General features: G+C 49.1%; 2 protein-coding genes across 2 annotated transcripts in view; one reads left to right on the forward strand and one right to left on the reverse strand.

Moving 5' to 3' along the window:
• Positions 1-2,065: 2,065 nt before the first annotated feature.
• Positions 2,066-4,685, forward strand: F2RL3 (F2R like thrombin or trypsin receptor 3; the record flags this gene model as incomplete). The annotated part of the gene is made up of 2 exons (XM_082071788.1): positions 2,066-2,156; positions 2,785-4,685. 2 exons carry the CDS (start codon positions 2,066-2,068, stop codon positions 3,858-3,860), a joined length of 1,167 nt encoding a protein of 388 aa, XP_081927914.1. The 3' UTR covers positions 3,861-4,685.
• A 129-nt stretch (positions 4,686-4,814) lies between these two features.
• CPAMD8 (C3 and PZP like alpha-2-macroglobulin domain containing 8) overlaps positions 4,815-23,486 on the reverse strand; it is a gene marked incomplete at its 5' end in the record, with an annotated part of 41,077 nt that continues 22,405 nt past the window's right edge. Inside the window, 17 exons of the mRNA XM_082071882.1 lie at positions 4,815-8,194; positions 8,355-8,523; positions 11,818-11,889; positions 12,353-12,565; positions 13,234-13,344; positions 13,431-13,536; positions 13,817-13,891; positions 16,395-16,482; positions 16,995-17,233; positions 17,607-17,669; positions 18,063-18,218; positions 18,537-18,673; positions 19,089-19,175; positions 19,702-19,867; positions 21,218-21,292; positions 21,570-21,726; positions 23,267-23,348. Of these exons, the coding sequence (XP_081928008.1) occupies position 8,194; positions 8,355-8,523; positions 11,818-11,889; positions 12,353-12,565; positions 13,234-13,344; positions 13,431-13,536; positions 13,817-13,891; positions 16,395-16,482; positions 16,995-17,233; positions 17,607-17,669; positions 18,063-18,218; positions 18,537-18,673; positions 19,089-19,175; positions 19,702-19,867; positions 21,218-21,292; positions 21,570-21,726; positions 23,267-23,348 (1,997 nt within the window). The 3' untranslated portion in view covers positions 4,815-8,193. The remainder of the gene's footprint in view (positions 8,195-8,354; positions 8,524-11,817; positions 11,890-12,352; positions 12,566-13,233; positions 13,345-13,430; positions 13,537-13,816; positions 13,892-16,394; positions 16,483-16,994; positions 17,234-17,606; positions 17,670-18,062; positions 18,219-18,536; positions 18,674-19,088; positions 19,176-19,701; positions 19,868-21,217; positions 21,293-21,569; positions 21,727-23,266; positions 23,349-23,486) is intronic.

Genomic DNA, 23,486 nt, shown 5'->3' on the forward strand with positions numbered 1-23,486 from the left:
GAAGCAGGGCTGTGATTTGCACACTATCTGAACCTGATTGTGTCTAATTTCTTGCATGCAGAGCATGGAGAGGATCCTGGTTGAGGCATGGAAAATACGTGGCCGCGTGAGTCATTCTGTAATGGTTCATAAATCCTGAGAGAATCACAAAAGCAAAACATCTAAGGTTGCATCTTCCCCGTCGCTGCCAGCGGAACTCCACCTCTCAACACGCCCCGCGCAGGGATGGGGAATATGCTGAAAGCAAAGGAAATAGGATCCTTTTCTCCTTGGAATAGAAGAATCTCATCGAACAGCAGCCAGGCTCAGATTCGCAACCTTCACAGAAGAGGCCATTCATAAAGCGGGGAGAAAGAAATGAGCTGCTCCTTGGGTTGCCAAACCAAATTCACAGCTCGCACTGCCGGCTCCAGCTCCTGTCCTCCCGGCCGCGCGGAGCCGGGCAGGGCTGGGGCGCGGAGCCGGGCAGGGCTGGGGCGCGGAGCCGGGCAGGGCTGGGACGCGGAGCCGGGCAGGGCTGGGGCGCGGAGCCGGGCAGGGCTGGGACGCGGAGCCGGGCAGGGCTGGGGCGCGGAGCCCCACAAAGCAGCAGCCTCGACAGCTCCAGCCTCGCGCCCCACCGGGAACTGGTCACACCGCGGCCATGGGAGAGGATTTAGGACTTTCCCAGCTGAGCATGGAAGGGATTTACACCCCCAAGGAGTTCGAGAAGTGGGGACTGAGCAGCAAATGATGTTACAGGTAACATCTGCCAGTGCCTCCTGCAATGGTACAGGATCATGGGACAGTTTGTGTTGAAGGACTTTCCCAGCCCCCCAGTGCCCCCCCCGCCATGACAGGGACATCGTCACCAGCTCAGGGTGCTCACAGCCCGTCCAGCCTGGCCTGGGGTGTCTCAGGGATGGTTCATCCACCACCTCTCTGGGAACCTGGGCCAGGCTCTCACCACCCTCAGGACAACAATTCCTTCCCCATGTCCAGCCTGAATCTCCCTCCTTTAGTTCAAACCATCACCCCTTGTCCTGTCACAACTCAGGATGTGAGCGCTTTTCCCCGCACAAGCAGCAACAGCTCTGAGCGAACACAGGGCGCTCAGCCCTCGCGGGGTTTGCTGTGTGGAGGCTGCACATCTCTAGAAAAACACAACTCCTCTAGGCTGAGAGTGACAGAAACTCACCGTTATCTGCCCAAAAGCAGAGGTTTCCTGTGCACCCTTGTCAGGCCCCGGGGGTTTATCAGCGGAAGCGCCGTGTTTCTGTCAAGCCGGGAGACCCGTCACTTTGTATGTGATGGCACTTCAGGACGGGGCTGGTTCTTTGCAAATAGCTCCAGACCACAAGACTTTTGACCAACCTCTGCAATGACATCAAGAAGGAAGGCGCAGGAGCTTCGTCCCCTGTTTAGCCAGGGAGCAGAGGCAGAAATAAAGAAACAAGAGAACTCTGAAGGCTCAGCCTGATCTGGGGACTGCAAGACAGACACTAAAAACCTTTAATTGCCGCAACACAAGCCCTGGGTAATCCCTGGGAGGTTTGTCTGGATGTGCAGCTCCCCTGCGCTTCGTTTGTGTTTCTGTGAGGGGGTGACGCCTTCTCAGTTTGCGTTACCAGACAGCGTTTGAATCAGGGAGTGGGGAAAGCCCTCGAATCTCCCACAGAGCCGCTCGGTCTCTCTTGGGTGGAAGGATGCTTGACACGGGAGGGCAGAAGTTCAGTTTACACTCCAAACCAAATTCAAACAGCATCAAATCTGACCACGTTTGTTATTTCCAGGAAAATCTGGAGCAGGAAGGAGGCCCAAATGAGTCACTTGAGCCACGGGCTAGCTCTGACGTGAATTACAGCCCCAATATACGCTGGATCTGGATACATCCATCCCTCCCTGTCCTGCATTTGACACCAGAGTGAAGTCTCCGCTTGGGCAGCGGGTGTCGTGACAGCCCCCCGGACTCCTCGTCCTTCGCCTGGTGCTTCCGCGAGTTAAGGGCCGGAGAAGGAAACGCGTGAGCAGGGTGAGCGCCGCTGCCCGTCCAGCGCGGCTCCAGCATCGCGCGTCCCACACCACCATGGGGACCCTGGGGCCGGGGCGGCTGCCGCGCGGGCTCCTGCTGTGCTGCGCCTTCTGGGGACTCTGCGCGGCCTCTTCAGACTACGACGGTGAGTGCGCATCTTGGGGTGAAAAACTGCTGATTCCGAAAGCACTTAGTACCTTTTTAATATCCCTGAAAACTCAATTTTTAAAGCCATCCCATGGGAGCACACTCTAATTGAGATTCGCACGTGCTCTAGTTGGAGCAGGAGGTGACAGGAGGTGATATGGAAGATAAAGAAACCAGGGTGGAAAAAGCCAGGAAGAGAAAGAAATTTTAGACGAGGAGTAACGCAGAGAGCACTTGAACACAACATCCGTAGCTAAAGGTTTGACTCCCACAGCCTGGACTTCACCTGGAGCAGCCCCAGAGCTCAGGGCTCTTGTGAACACTGGGCAGAGGAATTGGGTTCTGGCTCCCCAGGCCTGCTGATCGTCGCCCAACATTCACAATCAGCTGTGGGATGTGGGAAACCACACGCCAGAGAAATGGGGTGAGTTTCCAGTAAGGTTGTCCTGCACACCTCATTCTGTTCACCAGCGTTTTCTACTCATCACACAACAGCATTTTACAGAATACGCCCATTTCTAGGGATCCCAACCTAAAATGCAAGCCTTAGTGTATGGGGTGTCACATGTGTAGCCTGTTCTGCAAAGTACAAGGGTAACAGCACGTAACAGACTGTTTTCTGTCAGATTACTCCCAGAACAGCACCAACGAGCAGGTAACGACACCGGAGATCACGCCGTGCCCCCGAGCCATCCCTGGAGACAAGGCCACCATCAACAACGTCACGTACCTGCTGCTCCCCGAGGCCACGCGCGCGCAGCTGGGCAGCGCGGTCACCGTGCGGGTCATCCCCTGCCTCTACACCCTGGTCTTCCTGCTGGGGCTGCCTTCCAACGCGCTGGCGCTCTGGGTGCTGGCCACGCGCTCCGAGAGGCTCACCTCCACCGTCTTCCTGCTGAACCTGGCCGCCGCGGACCTGCTGCTCACCCTGGTGCTGCCCTTCAAGATTTTCTACTATTTCCTGGGGAACAACTGGCCCTTTGGGGAAGGCCTGTGCCGGCTCAGCACCGCGTTCTTCTATGGCAACATGTACTGCTCGGTGCTGCTGCTCACGTGCATCAGCGTCGACCGGTACCTGGCGGTGGTGCACCCGTTCTTCTCGCGCTCTTTCCGCACCCCTATGTTCGCCGCTGGCACCTGCGCTGCCATCTGGCTCTGCGCCGCCGTCCTCACGCTGCCCCTGACGCTGCAGCAGCAGTCGTACCCCCTGTACGGCGCGGACGTCACCCTCTGCCACGACGTGCTCCCCCGGCACGAGGACGAGGGGTTTTACTTCTACTACTTCACCTGCCTGATCGCCTGCGCTTTCCTCGCTCCGCTGCTGGTGATGCTGTTCAGCTACTGCTCCGTGCTGCGAGCCCTCCTGGGCAGCGGGAGGAAATACTCCTACTCTATCAAGCTCACGGCTCTCGTGCTGTTCATGCTGGTGGCCTTCTACACGCCCAGCAACGTTCTCCTCCTCGTTCACTACTCCAGCTATAACTCCGAGCTGTACGGCAACCTGTACGTCGGCTACATGGTGAGCCTGGCCGTCAGCACCTTCAACAGCTGCGCTGATCCCTTTGTCTATTACTACGTGTCTGAAGATTTCCGCGAGAAGGTGAGGAGGAGATTCTTCAGGCACAGCGAACAAAACGCCACGTCCCTCAAAACCTCCAAGGAAACGCTCCCTGCAAAGGGCTCCAAAGATTCCCTGGTGTGAGGCTGCAGCCCAGCTCCCCGGGCACTCACAACATACCGTGGGGATGAGACGAAGACAACACTGGGATCCCTTGAGCTTCATCCAGAGCAGCGAGTGACATTTCCCAGGAAACAAATCCTTTCTCCTGCCTGCACGGCTAAACCAGAATAAACCTCGGCCACAGGATTCCCCACGAGGTGCGGAGTCCAGACAAGACATGGAGCTCTGAACACAGATACATCTGCTGCCAGGACACTGCGTGCGGCTTCTCGGCCCGTCACGCATTGCCAGGGACGCTCTTACCTAGCTCTGGTTTTCCTAATGCGCTTTGCAGACCGATTGCTACGCATGTTCTAATTTCCTTTCTGTGCTACCAACTTGCTCGCTGTCCTTCGCCTTCACCTACAACTGAAAAAGAACAGGCACTTGCAAAACCGGATTTCTAAACATCTCAAGAGCACCAGGAGGTACCTATGTGAAAGGTGCTGTCCTGAACTCAAACATTCTGTCAAGAGAATGGAGAGCACCGGCTTTTCTAACAAATCCATTCTTGGCTTTGATGAGTAAGCAACGCCATAGTAATGTCAGTCCAGTTTTGGTAACAAATGTAAGAATCCTATTCACCAATCCCTGTATTTGCAAGTGGCTCTCGGCAGTCACAATTTCTTTGATGCAAAGATTGTATTAATGGAGGGGTTTTTTAAAAAAATTATGTCTCTTGAAGGGAAACATTAAAGAAGGAATTGAGAAAGCCCTTGCTCTAGGACTCCACACTCTTACTGGAACCTGCTGCAAACCGGACAAAATGCAGCCGGCCCATCTCCGGACACAGGGGGGGCACATCCAGCAAGGCAGACACCGAGCAACAAACCTCAGAGTTCCTGGATTCTTCAGTCTTACTGGTACAGACACGACTCCTGCCCTCACCATAACGCACTTACAGCCTACGATGTGAATAAGAAGAGGCAGACAAGATTGTCTTAAAACCAGTTTTTAATAAAATATTTATCATAATCTAAACCAAACCCTTTTCCGGACTCAGACTTGCTAAGATTTGCGTGAACAAAACAAAGACAGTGATAGAACCTGGCGCGTCCCTGTATGCGCGGGGGCGACACGCGGGTGGGAACCCGAGGCCGTGTCCTTGGGTGCGGCCCTGCGCACCTGGACGCGCCAGCGCACAAACAGCAAGGATTATACTAAAAAACCCAAATCCCAACTGAGCTGAGGTTTTCTAAATAGATGATCTATACTCACAATAATGAAAACCAGGTTATTGCGCATTAAATGTCGATAGTTGATGTCAGCAAAGCAAGTGCTGTTGTTTCAATCATGTTCTTCGAGCAAAATGAACGTTCTTCTGGTATTTGTTTTCTACTGAGGTTGATTAAGAAAGAGGGAAAGAGGCAAGACCAAAACACTTGGACAACAAAGAACAAGGGAACTATTGCTTTAAAATAAATACCATGGCAAGGATTACTCTGCATAATGTACAGTTACAAATTATATATAAATAGTAATTTCCTTGAAAGGATTGCAAGCAAAAATCACCGATAACTAGCACTGCCGCTGGTAAGGAGGAATCTCTGTGTCTTACAACCCCACTGGCACTTTTCTCCTTTTGCAATGAGGGACCATCAGAAAAATTCCTTAAATAAAATGACTTTAAAAAAAAAAACAACTACAGAAAGGAGTTAGTTTGGTGTGGGAAGAGCGGGGGAGGCAGAGGCTGCCAAGAGCAGCTGGACCAGTGATCCCTCTGACAGTGCCCAAGCTGTGAAGAAGCGCCCAAGGTGGTGTCAGGCTCCAGAACCCATCACCTCACACACGGTCCTGTCTCTGCTCTAGAACCCATCACACACACACACACACAGTCTTGTCTCTGCTCTAGAACCCATCACCTCACACACGGTCCTGTCTCTGCTCTAGAACCCATCACACACACGGTCCTGTCTCTGCTCAAGGACACTGAGGCTGCTCTGCCTTTGCTTTCTGAGGCTCCAGGTCTCTCTGGCTTTTCTTCTAGTTATAAACAGAAGCAAAACTCCTCTGTCTCACAGAGACCCCCCCAGAACAAGGCCGTGATTGATGGGCTGGCACCGGCGGGAGGAATTACTGAGCTGGCAGCAATGGGGAGATGTCTGCGCCGTGAATTAGTGCGTTACACGTACCGGAGCCTAAGGAAAGTGAATTAAGTCAGGTTTAACACCTGGTGGAAACTCCCTACTTTGATCGCCTGGTCCCCAGCGGCGATGCTGTCTGACTGCCCGAGGAGCTGCGAGAGGACCACGCAATATAATGTCCAAACATCTATCCAGAAGTATGCGATGGATGAGACAAGGAAACTAGAGCAGAAAGGGACAGAGGACAGGAGGCCGAAGAAGCCAGACCACAGGCTCCATCTTCTGTGGAAAGCCGGTCACACCAACATGACCAGGGTGACTAAATGTCTCATTCTCCCTGACTCAGAGCATTAAACAGCTGAGGCTGGAACCAGCAACCAGCAGGGTCTGTATTGTGCAGCTTGGATATTTAGAAAAGAATAAAAACCACTGCTTGTTGCAGCTCACACCAGGTCTGTTATTTACCCAGGGGATAAATATTGACTCAGTCCTGCGTGTGTACACAATAGCCAGTGTCTGCCAGGCCGCTCGCTTACAGGAGATGGAATTTAGTTCAAAGGCATCTGTGTACCTGCCAGACAGGAAGGCAGCTGCCAGCGCTTCCCCTGCGCCGCGTGGACGCCGTGAGGACACGGTCTGTCCGTGCACACCGGAGAGACGTGGCAAACCCGCTCCCGAGAACGGCGGGTACGTACGGGCAGCGCGGCCACGTCGAGACCCGGCGGGGAGAGCTCGGAGCAGCCGCGGGACGGGCTGGAAACCCGCCAGCAGAGCAGCTCGGAAACTTCTGGGAACTTCAAGACCCAGACCTTCAGCATGTCAACTACATTCTGCAAATATCTGGCCCCAGACAAAAAGCACTGGAAGCTACACATGCCCAGCTCCTGGGATACCTCCTGTTTTGTCCCCATGCGGACATTTTTCTGGAACAAAATTGCCTTGATTCTGGAATGGAATGTCTATACTGGGGTATATTCTTGTCATGGTTCCTGTGTAAATAAGCCCCAAAAATGAATGGAGCTGGGCTTTTTCCTGTTTCCATTCACCAATAAACACCCTCAAAAGGAGCTTCCACCCTACTCTGGGTCCTGGTAACAATAGAAGTGGGAAGATAAAACATTAACGCTATTTTGCAACAGGCAATTGCATGTAACTCCTCCAAAGAGAACAATGCTGCTCCAGGCAGGAAGGGAAACCAAAAATCTTGGCTCCTGTGCTTTTGGAAACAGAAAGCTTTTGTTTTTTAGTTTTTACCACACTGCTTGGGGCAGGTTGGTCTGAGGGAGTCCAGCCTCTGCGACACCAGGGATTTGTACGGCCCAGCAGAGCCTCTGTACAGATTCCACACCCAGAACAACCATTGCGCAGGGATCCTAGCGGGAGCAGAACAAAAGCCATCGGTGAGGTCAGGGAAGCATTTCAAAGGGCTGCACCTCGGGTCCAGCTTTATTTTGATGTCACCAAGGAAGAAAGGGGCTCAGAAGGCTCAAGTGGCCTTATCAGCACACAGCGCAGCGTGAAGAAGGCTCCCCCACCTCATCCTCGGCACGGCCGGGGTTGGCAAAGCCCCCAGCTCAAGCCTCAGCCACACGGTGGACAGTGAAACCTTCCAGCCCTGGCAGTGGATTTCAGTTTTCTCTTGTAAAATGTACCTCCCAACAACCTTCCTGAACAAGGAGTCCCTAGGGAAGTTTTTCTCTTGTGAGACATTGTTGTGGGTGCAGTAGATTTGCGGGCTGGGGAAGGTGATTAACCTCTTGCTGTGGCATAATTGGCAAAACACACTGACTTTTATTATTATAACTGGAGAGAAAACTTCTCAGCCATCTTTCCTCAAACAGCAGTTCAGCTAAGCACAAGGCCTGGACTTAGCTTCTAAATGTAGCTAGGAAACGGCGTGTGCAGTATCCTGATAGCAGAGAGAACACTTGGAAATGGTCTATAGGTTTGAATTCCAGCCCCTGTTTCCTCACCTAGAGGGCACAGCACACTGCTCCCCATCCCTGGCCGTTCTCCCGAGAGGATGCACAAAAGGCAGGAAAATGGACAGAAAAAGAACGCTGAGTGTCCCCCTAGCGCTCCAGATCCCCAACGGGGTAGCAAAGCCTACAGTTCTGAGTGCGTCGGGAAGTAGTCATCATTCGGTTTCTGTTCTGCAGCAGGTCATCTGTAGGAACAAACTCATACAGGACTTGATTCGGAGCCTCTTCTCTTCCTTTAAATTATATATTTCTGTTGAAGAGAGAACAGAATGAAGAAAAGTCACTTTCCCATCCTTGTTAGAGAGTAAGCCTGTTGTAAGAGTTTTGAGGAATTGAATACATCTGACCTAAGACATGAGTTAATCCATGATATGTTGACTCTCAAACCAGATTTACGATCCCCTGCTCACCATTCTACTGTGGTCACTACCTCCCGAACCTTGTCCTCTTCCTTCAATGTGCTTGCTGTTGTCAGTTCTGCCACAACCTCAAAAACGTCGCCTTCTGACACGTAGGGGTCTGGGTCATATTCGTAGGAGTAGTACGCCAGGTCTGGCTGTGGCGGGGGACCTTCCTCTGCTGGAAAGGGAACCGCACAACCTCAGCTTGTGGTTTAGCCAAAAAACCTGCATTTCAGCATCATATACTGTGTGACGGAGGAGGAGAATGACACCAGAGGAAAGATCTGCTTCATCAGTCACACACCACTGAGAAACCTCCATCGTTTAAGACAGGAACAGACACACAACAGGCAGAACAGCTGTCTGTCCTCCCTGCACTCCCTGCGGTCCACACGCAGACACGCAGTCAGTCGCACAGCACGCACCCCTCTCAAAACCTCGCTCTGGGGGCGGTCGCTCACTGGCCGGAGGGCACGACTGCAAGATAAAACTTTGAGGAATTTCAATAGGTTCCTATTTTCTAAACCGTTCCTCGAGCCAGCCCAGCTGTCCACCTTTCCTGTTGCCCTTCTGCACACACTAATCCAAACCAAAGTGATCACTGAAACCTAGCTGTCGCAGGGAGGAAAATTCCCCCTTCTCCTGCCCTGCAAAGTTGGCTTTATTTATAGACAACACTCATCAAGGCCTTTGAAAATGTTTGTTCTCTAGAAAGAAAATATCTGCAGGCTCTTCCCTGTTGCGTCCCACATCCTCCCAGCAACGGGCTCAGCCCTCGGCAAGGGGACGCCTGCCCAAAAGCAGAGTCAGGCTCTGCTTTCGCTTCTTCTTGGCCTCCTCCGTGCGAGAACCTGCCAGCTCATGAGCTCGCTCTATGAATGGATGATTGCTATCCACCAGGGATGGAGTCAACATCACAGACCTCGCTCTTCCCAGGAATGCAGCGCTGGAGTCGAAGCAAAGAGGAAAAGCCGACATTTCCCGCTGCATACAAACCACTCCCCCACCTCCAAATGTCTGTGCTTGGGCCAACGTTTGCTGAACGCCGATGGGGTGAAAGGAAAGATGGCCCGTTGCCAGTTCAATCAATCCTCAAAGAACCACGGCCCTGGGAATAACGCGCCTGCCAGGGCTGTTGTGAGATGAGCCCACCTGGAAGCAGAGTTCACTCTGATGTTCATGCTACGAGTGAGTGATGGGGCATGGTATTTAATTGGTTTTTTTAATAATAACACCACCCAACACCACAGTTCCACCCAGAATTCTCTTCCAGCTGCCGGCACTTCTAACTGCTAGAACAGAACTGTACAAGCGACACAGCGTCAGCACCGCAGCAGCTCTGAGCCCCCCAGCTCTGCCGCCCCACTCAGACTCCACTTTTCCAAGCACATGGAGGATCAGAACATCACCGTGGTATCAACCTGCCGCCTGCCAGCAGAGCCAGCTGCGCGTTTAGCGCCTTCTGCAGGGATTCAGGCAATTCAGGAGGACGTTAATGATGTGTGGAAGCGATTGAAGCACCACTTCAGAGAGCTACCGAGGATTTCTGAGGCTCTGAAATCCACCCAGGCTTTTGGAAGGCGTTCTGAAATGCTTTGACAATGCTGCAGGAAGCACTGCGTCCCAATCCTGCCCATCTCTGTGCGCTCGTTTATGTTCAACAGCATGGCTCAAAAGCTGCTGTTTGTTCTTCCCAGACTCACTGGTGTCTGGAGAACTACACTGACTGCGTGTGCCAGAGTGAGCCCCAACATGTTCTGAAGCTGGAAAGAAGCTGCTCCTCGCTGTTTCCATCGCTGGGGTAACATGGACAAGAACTAACGAAAGCATCGAGCAAACCACGCTGAGCCTGCACAAGTCATATGGCAAATCCAGAAGGATTTCAGACAATATAAACACCACGAGGTTCTCCAGGAAAATGGTATTTCCTGCAGATTAACACACTGAGACGGTTTCACCAACCTGCCCCCTGAGCTTGATTTGGCTCCTGCACCCTTTAGGAAACAGCAGATTTAGACACGGCTCATCAGAACTCGCACTAGAAACCCAGAGCACCTGAGCCGACTTAAACCAATCACATGCTTCAATGCTAACGAACCAGTGAGTCCAAACGAGCCCCGTGTCTACGGAGGGATTCATTCATTTGTTAAGCTTTGATTCATGTACCGTGTGGTTGACCTGAGGGGAGGCCAGAGGATTAATGAAAATCACATGCTGGGCGCTCTTCCTGACGCAGGGTTTAGGCAGCTTGATTTCTGAATGCTCACTCTGCCATGGCTGCTCCGCTCAGAGGAGCATCTGGCTCAACTCGAACACTCACCCACCCTGGAACAGACCAGCTCTAAATGCTTGTGCTTTGACACAGAGATCCCCGCGGCACACAGGTTTGTTAGCCTGGCGTCTGTACAAAATGCCACGCAGAAAAAACAGATCAGAATTTCCACTTTTGCTCTTACTGGCAGCCCACTGAGCCACCATTGCTATCATCTGCTTAGAACGGAAAGCACCATTTTTTTTCCCAGGTAACCATATTTTTACTATCAAAGTTTCATTATTCGTTATTGAAAATACTAAATAATTAATAAACAGGAGAGACATGAAACACTAAGACTGAATGAGCTACAGGAATAGTCATAATGGATTATTCACTATGCTTTTACACCTTAATAAGGAAACTGTCCCTCAGTTTCTGTAGAGCAAAGGCAGAGAGCAGCCGGTGTCCCAGTCCAAGTGCCGGCGCACAAGCAGGACAAGAGAAGGCACAGAGTCTTCTCTTGAAGAATTAACTTGTTTTACCGATTTGTTAGGAGAGTTAGAGGCCAGGGGAAAATTAATGAGTGGAAAGCAGCCAGGAAAAATGTAGTCCAGTTTATTTACTAGAAACAGCATGAAACAAACTATCCTATTGACCCTCTGCTGCTGCTTGGTGAGATTTATTGTGAGCCATGAGCAAGTTCGACATGAGTCTTGGAAAAAAAGTGTAGGAATATAAGCACCAAATAAAATGAGCAGCCAAATTCCCGGCTACCCCATCCACTGACCTTCATATTTTTGCTCACTAAGGCCCTTTATTCCAAATAGCAGCTCTAAGAGAATCAGGACTGCCAGCTCAATTTCTGCACAGAACTGCCAGAGCCCAAGTTAATCTACCTGGACTCTAGTTCTCGCCATGGTTTGGTCTGTTGTCACGTCCTGTTCGGTTGTTTGTTGAACCGCATTACATCAGCCTGGTTTTAAATGTGATCTTCCCAGCTTAATATCAAAGAAAAGACCCCAGAGTGTGCATTGCCCACACGTGCCAAGGCTGGGCACGGAGGAGGTGACTTGCTCGCTCCCATGAAGGTCTAAAAGATGAAGAAATTCAGCAGCTTTACTTGAGGCTGTTGAGAGCCGCCTCTACTATACGGTGCTGGGATAAGCTCTATTCTTGCTAAAGAGGTGGGTCTTGGCCAACCGCGAGGTGCAACAGTACCTGCTGGAGTCTGCTGAACGCTGGGCTCGGCCGGGCGGGAGCGCGTCTCCCTCTCCTCTGGCAACTTCTTAGCTGGAAAGAAAATAGAAATAAAGGCACTGGGCATGGAATTTGTGAAAGAATCTGTAGAAAACGCTGGTGTTTCCAGAAGCGGGATACTCTGCTCACCGAGCCGAGTGTACTCACTGCCCGTTGAAAGCCCAAGCAGAATCTCCAAAAATGTTACATTTAAGGGATGTAATTTTTATCTAGGATAATTCACTTCAGATGGAACAGTATCTCTGATTTTCTCTGAGTTCATTCTGATTGGTAAAACATATTCATAAGAAGAGAAAACCAGTTATTCTGATCTAAGTGGGAAAAGCAGCTGCTCTTATAACAATCCCCTGTACTACACGTAGCAAAACAATACATAGGAGGTTTTGAATTCTCCTCTTTTCCCTACGCCATGCATGTAATTATCATTTGCTTAGACGAGGATTTGTAGCGTTCTGCAACTAGATTGTGACAGAAAAGGGGACTGAACGAAACTTACAGGCAGAACATTGAGCCATGGGCATCTGTTCTATCCTGGTGTTGTTCCTGCACGATGCCACCTCCATCTGGCAGTGGTTGGGGTAAACCTGGCCGTCTGACCCGCACACGGGCTCCCCGTCGTAGCCGCAGTCCCGCGAACACATGCACTGCTCGAAATACTCGTCCTCCAGGCAGCCAAAGATGTTATTGCACGGTCCAGAGTGAACAAAGCCTGGAAAGCAAACAAGCCGTCCAAAGCGACATTTTTGCACAGCACGGGGAAGGGGAGGATGGGGCCGCAATTTTCTTCTCTTTCTCTGATGTCAGTTTTCATGCTGAATTCCCTAAGACTGCGCACAGGAATTTACAAACTTGGTAGAATGAAAAGCTCTGGGAATAACGCTGTCTCTCTGAAAGAACGGCATTCTAACGGATTACAGATATAGGATAAAACAACCGTTTTGCAGGACACAGAAGACAGCAAGGAACGTATAGTTTCTGGGGAAAGTTATTCCTTTCACTGATGCGTGAAATTGTTCCATCTTCCCAGAGTTAATGGTGGAATCTATTGCAAGATATCTTAGAGAAAGAAAATGAAACTGCATTTTAAACAAACTTTACCTTTAAGTTTATTGACACATCTCATCTCGCGCAGGTTCTTCCAGAGTTGTCTATTATATTTTGCCTCTGGAGTAAATCACAGTCGCTTTGGTCTCTGAAGAGCAGGATACATTGGTCTGCTACCCCACAAACCTTTGTAAAACTTCTACTAACACAGATACTGAAACAGAGCATTGCTCTAAATATAATTTTGAGTTCTGAACTCCTGGAAAGTTTGCCTGTGGGTTCCATTTTCCAAAATAACCCCAAGTCAGTCTGCTCGGCGTTGGTGCAACTTACCAACCCACTGGCTGGCTGAGCTCTCCACCTCGTTGCACGTGGGCCCGTCGCAGAGCTCCCGTGCCAAGGGGCTGTTCTCGCTCACGTTGTAGAAACGAGTCGCCTCAAAAGCTGCAGGTCAGCGAGAGCGGGGATCCAGCTGAGCCGCGTGCCGAGAGCCCCAGCGCCGGCAAAGGCCGAGGTAAACGGGCACCTACCTGGCTCGTAGTAGTCGTACACTTTGATAGGAACGGGAGCTGTTTTCCCAACTATGTGCTCTCTGAAAGCCTGAAACTTCACACAGGTCATGCACTGGCTGGGAATCTGTATGAACAATGGAAAAGACTCATTGTAACGAAAGCTGCATTTGAAGTGAAGAGAGAGACAATAGGTGAAGTGTGTGTCCCTAAGTTAACACCGGGGGACACAGACGATTCCCCCAGCACTGTGTAGGCACAGAGAGAGATCAGATCTCATCTCCTGCTCTCTGTGCTGGCAGATCTAAGCTACACTGCATGTTCACTCCAGCCCTTAGCGATGCTCGTTGTACCTGAAGGCGAGACTATTTCGAGGCAGAAACTAAAGAAACAAAAAAAGTCTTTACCTCATCAAAATAAAAAAGGACTTTTCTTCCATCCACTTCATATCTTTTTAACCCAATTTGCTTGTTCATCAGTAACTGGGAAAAAAACAAACAACAGAACAAAACCAAAACAACAAACAAAAACCAGGTTTAGTTTCATCTCATTTTATAGGAAACAGGTTGAAATTAGAGATTAAGAAAGGTTGTAGACTGTTTAGAAAACTGATCAGACACTAAACCCCAGGGATTTCTTCTGCTGGAAAAGGCCGTCAGTCAATCATCGTTACTGTTTTGATCAGTTGTATTCAGAACACACCGATCACATGAGAAATGTTTAATCCAAAACGGGAAGAACGATGGTGTGTGGAACAGGACGCCTGTGTTTTAATCCCACTCTGGGGAGCGAGAGAAGGGCCAGAGCAGTAACTTCTGTTCTCCAAAGTGTCCTGTCCCTTTATCTTCTCCGGCAGACAATTCCGTTTACGACACAGGGGTGATATTTCCTTAGCTCTTTTGGTTTTAAATGTTCCTAAGTAATTTTGAGAACTTAGAATGAAAACTTTGTGGAAAGGAGAACAAAGCATAATTATCATTATGCATTAGTAAAAATGACGTAAAGCAATAAGCATTTCTGCTGAAATTTGCCCAAACCTGCTACCAACAGCTCTAACTGCGAATTTCTTCAGCATGGTGCTTCTAGTTGTAAAACCCTGCACGCAGCTTCCTGCGATGGCTGTAACAAGCACAGGAACATGTGTTTAAGTCCCACACAATATGGAAAGGGCCAATTTAATTTGTCCTTATAATTTTAGGGGCCTGATGGTGGCTGTTATTACTCAGCAGTAGAGGGCTGCAGACAGTCCTTTTATGAGGGCTCGGAGAGGCTGGCGCCACCGCGAAATGCTCAGCTCAGCTAAAGCTGCATTTTTCTGGTGCAGTTTGATATACAGCAGCCCGGGGTGACCTCCCGACCCTGTCGACACCCGGCGTTATTAGGAGGATTTGTGGCTGCGCGGCCGGGGCTGCCCTGGCCGTGCAGCGGAGCGTTCGTTACCCGGCCCCGCTGCACGTGGGTCCGCGCTGGGGACGCGGCTCCCCCGGGAGGGCAAAGAGCCAGAGAGGAAACGTGATTTACAGCCCTGCCCCTTCTCACCGGGAGAGGGGAGCGGGAAAAGGCAGCGGTGGGAAGCACGGGGCTCCGCTGAAGGTGGCGTCTGAAGTACAAAGGTGGCACCAGGTCTTCAGCAGAAGAATTTCGTTTTTGTCAGTGTGATTCGATAGCCAGGAGTAAACCACAGGGTTGTATCCGCATCTTCACAGCCTACCTACATACGTGCTCGAGCTTTGTCTCTACATTTTTACACATGCAAAGGGTTTCTGCAATAAGAAAAATGGAGCTCAGCTCTTCAAGGGGAACATTCCCCTGGGAAGATGCAAGAACCTTCCCAATTTAGCTACATCTCCTAGTGCCCAAAGGAAGTAATTCAGTTCTGGTTATGGAAGCAGAAGGCCCAGCACTAACTCCCAAGTGCAAAATCCTCTCTCCAAATCGAGGCACCAACTACAGTCTCTTTTACCCAAAGAACTTCCAAACCAGTGGGGTTTGAAGCAGCTTTTTTGTATGTTAAGACTGAAGAAGCATGTGCTGCATGGAGTACCTGACACCCCTCTGGGATCTGCAAGGACTGAGCTCAACTCTGTGCTGCAGGAGCTCAGCCTTCCCGCTTCAGACAGAATCAGCCCCTTCGCCCATTAGGGCAGGGGGAGGAAGGAAAAGCCAAACCCCACACCTGCTCCCCTGCGCCCTGCCGGCTGGGGCCACGCTGGACTCTGCTGCTGCTCTACCCGCCGCGGCAGGAACGCGAGATCCGGCAGGGGAAAGCACAACCCTGCTGAGCGCTCCCTCCGGCATAATGAAGATAAAGCAATTAACGAAGAGATCTTCTGGAAGCAAAATACTTTTTAGCTCTTTACCAGTTCTCAAGGATGCAAGAATTTGACACCTCTTTAATTACATAATCCTTAAAACCCACCAGTGAATATGCCGTAATGCTTCCCCAGAACAGAAAGGAAAGCTGAGGACTCTAGTTCATCTCCCCTAAGGGCTGGCTGGGCAAGAGGCACATTCTGTCCACCTCTCTCTGGCTGCAATAAACGGGATGTTCTCCCAAAAGGGAAGAGGAAAAAAAAAAGGGCAACAAATTCCAAGACACGGAGCCTCCAAAGAAATGGGATCCAGATGTTGGAGATAACACAGCCCACTAAGAAGCCATAAACAGCTCCTGGTAGAGCACATTTGCACTTCAGCATTTGCAAATGGGTTTCGTTTAATTACTGTGCACTGTGCTCAGCAATAAACCTTCCTTTGGCCAAGTTCAGTAAATTCGTTAATCTTGCTCAGAACATTTGTTTAGTCATTTCAGATCAACATTTTTTGACAAGTGAAATCTCCCACCCCCCTAATTTTAATTGCACCTTTTTGGACAGTTCTCAGCATTCAACAGCATTTGCTTCTTAATCCTCCCCAAAGGGAATCCCTGACACTTACAGCCAGGTCCTGGTCCAAGATCATGTCTTGCAGTTCATGACAACATCTCACCTGCTCTAGGCTCTCAAGATCTGCCCGAAACCCTGAGAACAAGGGCACTTCCAAGACAGCCATGTTGGAAGATCCAGAGTGCAGCCACCTTCCCAGGAGAGGAAAACAGAGGACGAGAATGAGAACAAACTCAGGATCCAAGAGACTATAGCAAATGGTTACATAGACAACTCAAGGTGGAAAACATCTGGAACAAACTTCAGAGGAAAAACAATTAGAAGGGTCTACTCTTCTTGGAAGGACTTGTCAAAAGCCACAGCCTACCTGGCTTTACAAAATCCTCTTTTCTCTTTTGTAAATGTTCTTCTTCTTTCTCTGCCTTTGACATAAACTTAGCACTAAAATTATCAATGCCAGCAGATGATGCTTGTGAATGTCCATGCAATAACTCTGTCCTGTAACCCACAATTGCGGTTGACATTGTGTACGTGAGGTGTTCTTACACCGCTTGAGATACGGACAGTGCAGCAAGAAAGAATTTGCATCTTATTTTACAGGTATTTTTCCTGCATCAATGAATATATCGTTATGGATGTGCTGATCAGCAACTAGATGGTCTCTGAAAACAGGCAGGACACGATGCAAACTGGCATTTCCTACCTCGTGCACGTCTCCAGTATGACTTTGTATTCCTGATGGTCCTGATCCGATGCTGGGTCGTCGTCATCCCCCCGTGCCCTCTCTCTGTGCAAGGCTTCGGAGTAATTCTCATCTGGAGAGACAGACCGCAGGAGATTTGGAGCTTGAAGATGCTGCTCTGACTTGGGCTCCTTCAGGTTAACCAGGAGCTGGAAAGCTGGTTTGGCAATAGGATCAGGTACATTGTAAGTGACATCAATCTGCAGCGGAAAGGAAGGGAAAAAATGAAACAAATCAGTGTAATTTATTAGACCCCAGCATTTTATAACATCTACAAGTGTTCTCCAAAGGCCAACAGAAACAGCAGATCCCTTCAGAAAGAGGTAATGGCAGGCACAGAGGCACCAGGGGCTTTGCGGCACAGTTATATATGGGGAAAGCTCTGCCAGGGCAGATTCACCCCAGGACAATCACACTGACTTCTACAAGTTAAAGCAACACCACCTTATAAAATTACTTTGAGAAAAATTCAAAGCGTCACTCATAGCAAAATGGGCTTAAAAAAGTAGCAAACAGACTGGGAGTCCAGAGATCGCCTGCTCAGACTCTTTCCCCAGCCCACGGCAACCTTACCTGCATCAGGCAGCAGCCTTCGCCTTTGGCACTCACAAACAGCCCCGTTGGGATGCTGGGGATCTGGGGAGAATCCACAGTTAAGACACAGGCAAGACATGGCACTCAGAATGGAAACAAATATGATTTTAGCTTTATTCTGTACAAAATGTTATAAAGGAGACTGTGGAAATGAAGAGAGTATGGTTTACTCTTTTTAGCCACCTGCATTTATAATGATAGAAACAAACAGCAGCACAAAATAAGCATCGGGTATTAGTTACAGTGAAAAATGCCTTTAAGTTGGAGCGCTGCCTCCTTCGCACCCGAATCCAGCCATAAAACCCCAGAAAGTCCCAAGATCTCAGCGTTTAACTTGTGCTTTTACCATTACTGAACCCGTCTGAGCTGTCATTGAGAACCCAGCTCAGATGGATCACTTAAAAAATCTGGTTGCGTAAACACAAAACCACCTACCACTGCTGTCTGGAGGACTTTTTTATTCATCTTGTTAAGCTCAAAGGTTTCCTGGTAGTCCAGATTAGTAGAAGCCAAGGAAATGGTGAGGTTGACTCCTCCAACGTAAGACAGGATAGCGTATTCAGCCAGAGCCTGCAGGGCTACACATGTGTCCTAAGGATCAGAAGAGGGGGAGACTTGTAAACTTGTGCTGTAGTCACCAGCTTCCAGTAACAGAATCTTCCTTATTAATCCAGATAGCAGAAGAAAAATCGTTTTTGTTCACTTTTGCTGTCAAAGGCATCTATAAGGACTAAGTCTAGGTTCAAGTTATCAGTCTGAAAGAAAGTAGTACAGGGCACTGGAAAGGTTTTCTTCTTATCAGGACACAGTTTCTGTCTAGAGTCTAGATAGAAACTCTGCCTCGAGCACTCCTGAACAGATTGATTTCTACAGGGCTGGTGCACTGAAGCTGCTGGTCTGGCAGCCCACCTGGGTCGATGAGAATCCTCCCAGCGCGTTCCTCTGCTGTGAAAGCCATTTTACCACGGGGAGCGCAGAGGCCACGTCTCCCAGGAGCGTGTATGTCAAAAGGGCATAGGATGTCATTTCCACTTCTGCAGAAACAACTGAAAGAGAGGGGGAGAAAAAGAACTAAGAAATCAAAATGCCACCTAGAAGTGAGAATCTGGGCAGGTCTAGTGATAAGTTCTATGAAGATTCATTAACTAAAAAAAGGAAGGTAAAGAGAGAAGTAAACGCAGGAAGAGAAAAAAGAAGTTAAAAGATGTCTGCACCCAAGGTGCATCATCTTCCAAAAATATCTGCGTTTCCAACATAAGCTCTTTCCTCACACAACCACCTTCTCTCTCCCTGTCCTGATCACATCTAGCTCTGGCTCTTTGCTCTTAACCAGCTCCTTCAGCTGGGGGGGAAAGCAAGGTAAATTTGGGTGTTACATTAATGGAAACAATTCACCGGAACACACGCAGTCAGCAGCCTGCTGCTGCCCCCTCCCTTATCTCTGTCTTTCAGTACGGGTACCTGATTGAGCGAGACCGTCATTAAATCCCATGAAGGTGTCTTCATCGGTAACGAGAGTTCCCGTCAGGCTCCAGTGTGTAAAGCCATCTAGAAAGACAGGACAGTGGGATACGGGTGATATCACAGCAGAACTGCAGCTGAGCCTCTGGATACGGGAATAATCACATTCTGCTGTTGTATTGATGCCAAGAACAGATTCAGGCCCTGAACTGCACTGTCCCTCCATTTAGACAAGCGTCCCATGGGCAAGAGGCTCCCTCTGCAATTACAATGTGACAAATTAGGTAATTCTTGGGTTTTGGATTAAAATATGCCATCAGGGAATGGGATGTTTTCCAAGGCAAACTGTCGTACTGACAGGAAAGTCATCGCAGAGCCAGGGTTTCACTCGCCTTCCTTCAGCGCCAGCTGTGCACGTGGAACTAAGATGCTCAGCCCTCTCCACAGAGAATCAAGAAAATTCTTGCCTTGCAAAATCAAATTGTGCCATAAAGACCTCATCCCACAGGCTCTGCGCTCGCCAGTAACCCAAACACATCATTCGAGACGCAAGGGCTGTTTCCTTGTGCCAGTGCAGGGACTTGCCAGGCTGGATCCAGCGCACAGGACGTACCTCGTGTAATCGCCATGCTGTTCATCTTCCGCAGCGCCACGGCGGCAGAGGGGCTGTGCAGCAGCGTCAGGGCGTACGCAACCAAGGCGGTAGTGTAGGGGTCTTCTGCTGAATACAAGTTGGACTCTAAGAAGTGTTTTGCTTTGTCAACAGCTGTTCTTTCTTCCTATATTTAGGGGAAAGAGCCCAGACATGTTACCAGCCTCTATATCTCCAAAGTGAGAATCACTTTATTTCTCATTAAGTTGTGTCCATTAAAAAAAACATCTAGGGAAGATGCATTTTGCTGTCTGCAGAACGACACTAACACTTTCCCTAGAAAGCCAAAGAAAAGCCATGCATCACAAATTCAAGGAGCAAATAGCATAGTAAGAAAGATCTAGGCTAACACTGAGACACATTTATTCCCCCCTAAAGCTGCAAACATGTCCTGCCCCTGCGAGGCAGCAGATGAACAGAGCAGAGCGAGTTCTCTGCTGTGTGTTTGATTGTGTTCCTGACACTCCGGAGCGTCTAGCAGACGCCAGAGGATAATAAAGGCCAAGGTTCCCAGGGGTCCCTGCAGCCAACAAACATGTTTTATTAACTCCCTCAATGACCTCACCATGCAGGAACGTGGCTCTGATAATTTATAGAAACAATTTAATTGGACTTGATGTAATTTGGTTTCCTTTGATTTCCCTGTGGCACTAACCTTCCCCTTCCTCATTTCCTAGCTAAGATCATTAGTAACACTTGCAAATCTCCTCTAGGAAAAGCATTAGATCCACATAAACTGCACTTCCAGCAAATAAAACCGCTAGGGCTGTCTTGACACAGGGCAGCCCAGAGAGAGCATCATCACATCACATCCCAGGGGACGTGCTCAAAGAGAGGCAGAAAGTTTCTCTGTGAGCACTGCAGGATCTTCTAATGTTGTTATTTTTTAAAATAAGGTCAAGGGCGTTCCACTCGGAGAGCCGGGGCCAGGGGGCACCTGCTTGCGGCAGCAGCGCGGTCTGCCGTTCAGGCTCTACAGCAACGCCCTCCCAGGCGCTGAGGTTATCACAGCGCTTCTCACCAGACACCGCTCTCGCGCTGGCTGGCTCAAAGTCTCCATAAACGCCGTCCTTGTGTCTGAGTACGGATCACCAAGACACGCTGCAGCACCCACTGCTCCTCCTGTTGTCATCTCCCAGGTCTACCTGCACAGAACTACTTGCCCCCCAGCACTCCTTCCCCCACCTGTTGAAGGAGGAATCTCTAAAACACCAGTTGTCCTAGAAGCAATTTTTCTTTCCTGTTTCCAAAACCACGCAGTGTAATTTCACACTCCTATGCAGCTATATTTGTTTCTGCAGCGCTCCTGTTCTGTCTCATTACAAGGACGAGAAGCCTTTTTCTGCAGCGCCATCAGTCCAGCAGGCTGCGGGAGCGCAGCTCGCCAGAGACACTGTCAGCGAATGGCAGCTGGTTTTTTAAAAGACTTTTTAGAATATGCAGAACACAAGAGCTATTTTAACTGAGTTTTTGTTACCTCAGAAGTCACACCTGTTTCCAGAAGAGATGCAACCACATAAGCTGTCAGGGAGATCTTGCCGTGGATTCCACCCTGGAGGGCAACAAACATAAAGCACTGGCTGAGAACTGGAGAAAAGGCCACTGGGTAGAAAGCCTGACTGTAATACCAGCTGGGGCAGCTCCAAATTGATTTTCCTTTGCGCATACGGGGTACAAAATTTAGGAACCAGACCTAACACCGTACGCTCTGATAGACTTTTCTTAACTGAAATTCTCCTGGTTCTGGCCTTTCAAGTGCAACATTCTTATCAGGCATAATGGAAACTGCATCACTTCGTGCTTTGACAAGAATGCTGCTGCAACGTTACCTGAATGTCCTTATTCAGTATCCTGCCCATGGCAGGAAAAGAACCATCGTCTTTCTGATGCTGGATGATCCAGTCTTTGGCAGCTGTTAGCTCCTTCGGGTCAATGAAAATAAACCCACGAGACTGTGCAAAGGACTTGAGGACAAAAGCTGTTAGCCTGGAAATACAAATGTATCCTCTTTACTGAGAAAACCAATTCAGAATAGTACATAAGGGAAAAAGAAACATTCTTAGAAAGCACAAATTTCCAAAATCTTGTTGGGGAAATGCTGAATATTTTTTAAAAAGTAATGGCATATAACAGCACCTGAAGACTGTCCGGACTTCTGGATTAAGCAACAAATTAAATTGAAAAGTATAACTGGAGGATATATTCAACTTAGTTACGACACACTCTGCAATTCAATTCCCTTTTATACGTGCTCATCTGCTACCAAAATTATTAAAGCTTTTAAACTAAGAATCATTATCCTTATAAGTAAGGAATTATTTGTTAATAAAAGAGAGGAGCAGATTTTCCAATTCTGTTACTGTCTCAACTAAAGAAAGAAAACAGACATGCAGACCCATTGCTGAAGTGTGAGGCTGTGCTGGGTTTTATACAGAATTGAGACTTAAAAAACCAACAGAAGTGTTTTTAGAATTCTAAAGCTCTGACATGCAGCGCGCGTGAACTCTGGCCAGCTTTGGGAGGTGGAATCATCCCGTTTACGGGCCTCGCAGGAATGGGAGGGTAGAAAGCTTGTGCCTGGCAAGGGATTTGTCAAGTGTTAAGTAATTCTGTGTCACCATATTTTACATCGAGGGACTGGGAGATGCCAGATCTGAGATAAAAGTTGACGATCTTAGACACAGTGAGGCAGCAGCATCGGGAAGTGGCACTTCCCCTCACGATGAGTTCACGAAATAACATCGCTTTAAAGCCAAACACAGAGCAGATGGAGAGGCCAAATGACAGCACGAGCAAATGAACCAAGATAAGAATCTACTATTACATCTGAGACGTTATAGTCAACTAACACGCTCATGTGGTGTAACGTGCAACCTTAAAGGCCACGGTTTCCTAAGGGGGACATCACCGAGACGAGCTGATTTCTCAGTTTCATCATTTCTGGTTCTCATCGTCGTTCAGCTCTGAAACATCCTGCCCTTCAATTCCCAGGGCATAAATCCACACCATTCCGCTTCATCCGGGAGGGGATATAAAGCACTTTGGCAAAATCCACGGGGGTTTTGGTGGTGTTTTGTGTGGTTTCGTTGCTGTGGTTTGTTCGTAGTTCTTTTTCCCCACCATCTCAGGAGAAGCCACTGCCATTTCTAGAGAAAGCACATTTCCCTTCGCAGGCTTCAGGTGAACCTCCATTCCCCAGAGGAATTAGGTGCTTAAATGCCCCACACATTGATACCCTAATTCCAGTAGATCAAAAGTGATCCTTAACTATAGTTCCTGTGCCCAAAGCCTGAACATATGAGTAGATGTGACTGTCTAACTGCCCCCGAGTCTTAAAATGATGATAGTACACCTGGTATGAACACTCGACAGCAAGTCTATAGTCAGTGAGGATTACTTCTATTCTCCGCTGCGTGCAATACTGTGATGGAAGCTGGAAAATTACTCTTCTTTCCTTGCCAATTGTGTATTTTTCCCATTTAGCAAACACTGAATTTTCTAACTCTGTTTTAAAATAGCAACTCACCACATACTCCCCGAGGAATCCCTCTCGCCAAACGCGCTGTACGAACCATCTTGTCTCTTGTAGGTCAGCTGGCGCTGGTAGCCTGGAAGTCACAAAAGAATCGGGGGAGTCCAAAATCCTCACACAGAGCAAACCAAGGACTTCAAGTGAATGAAGACTCAGCCCACCTGGCGCTGGCGCAAGGGATCCTGCTGCCCGAGGCAACAGCTTATTTTGCTGT

This window comes from Streptopelia decaocto (genome assembly GCF_964273445.1).
Source record: "Streptopelia decaocto genome assembly, chromosome: 24".
Lineage (NCBI taxonomy): Eukaryota > Metazoa > Chordata > Aves > Columbiformes > Columbidae > Streptopelia > Streptopelia decaocto.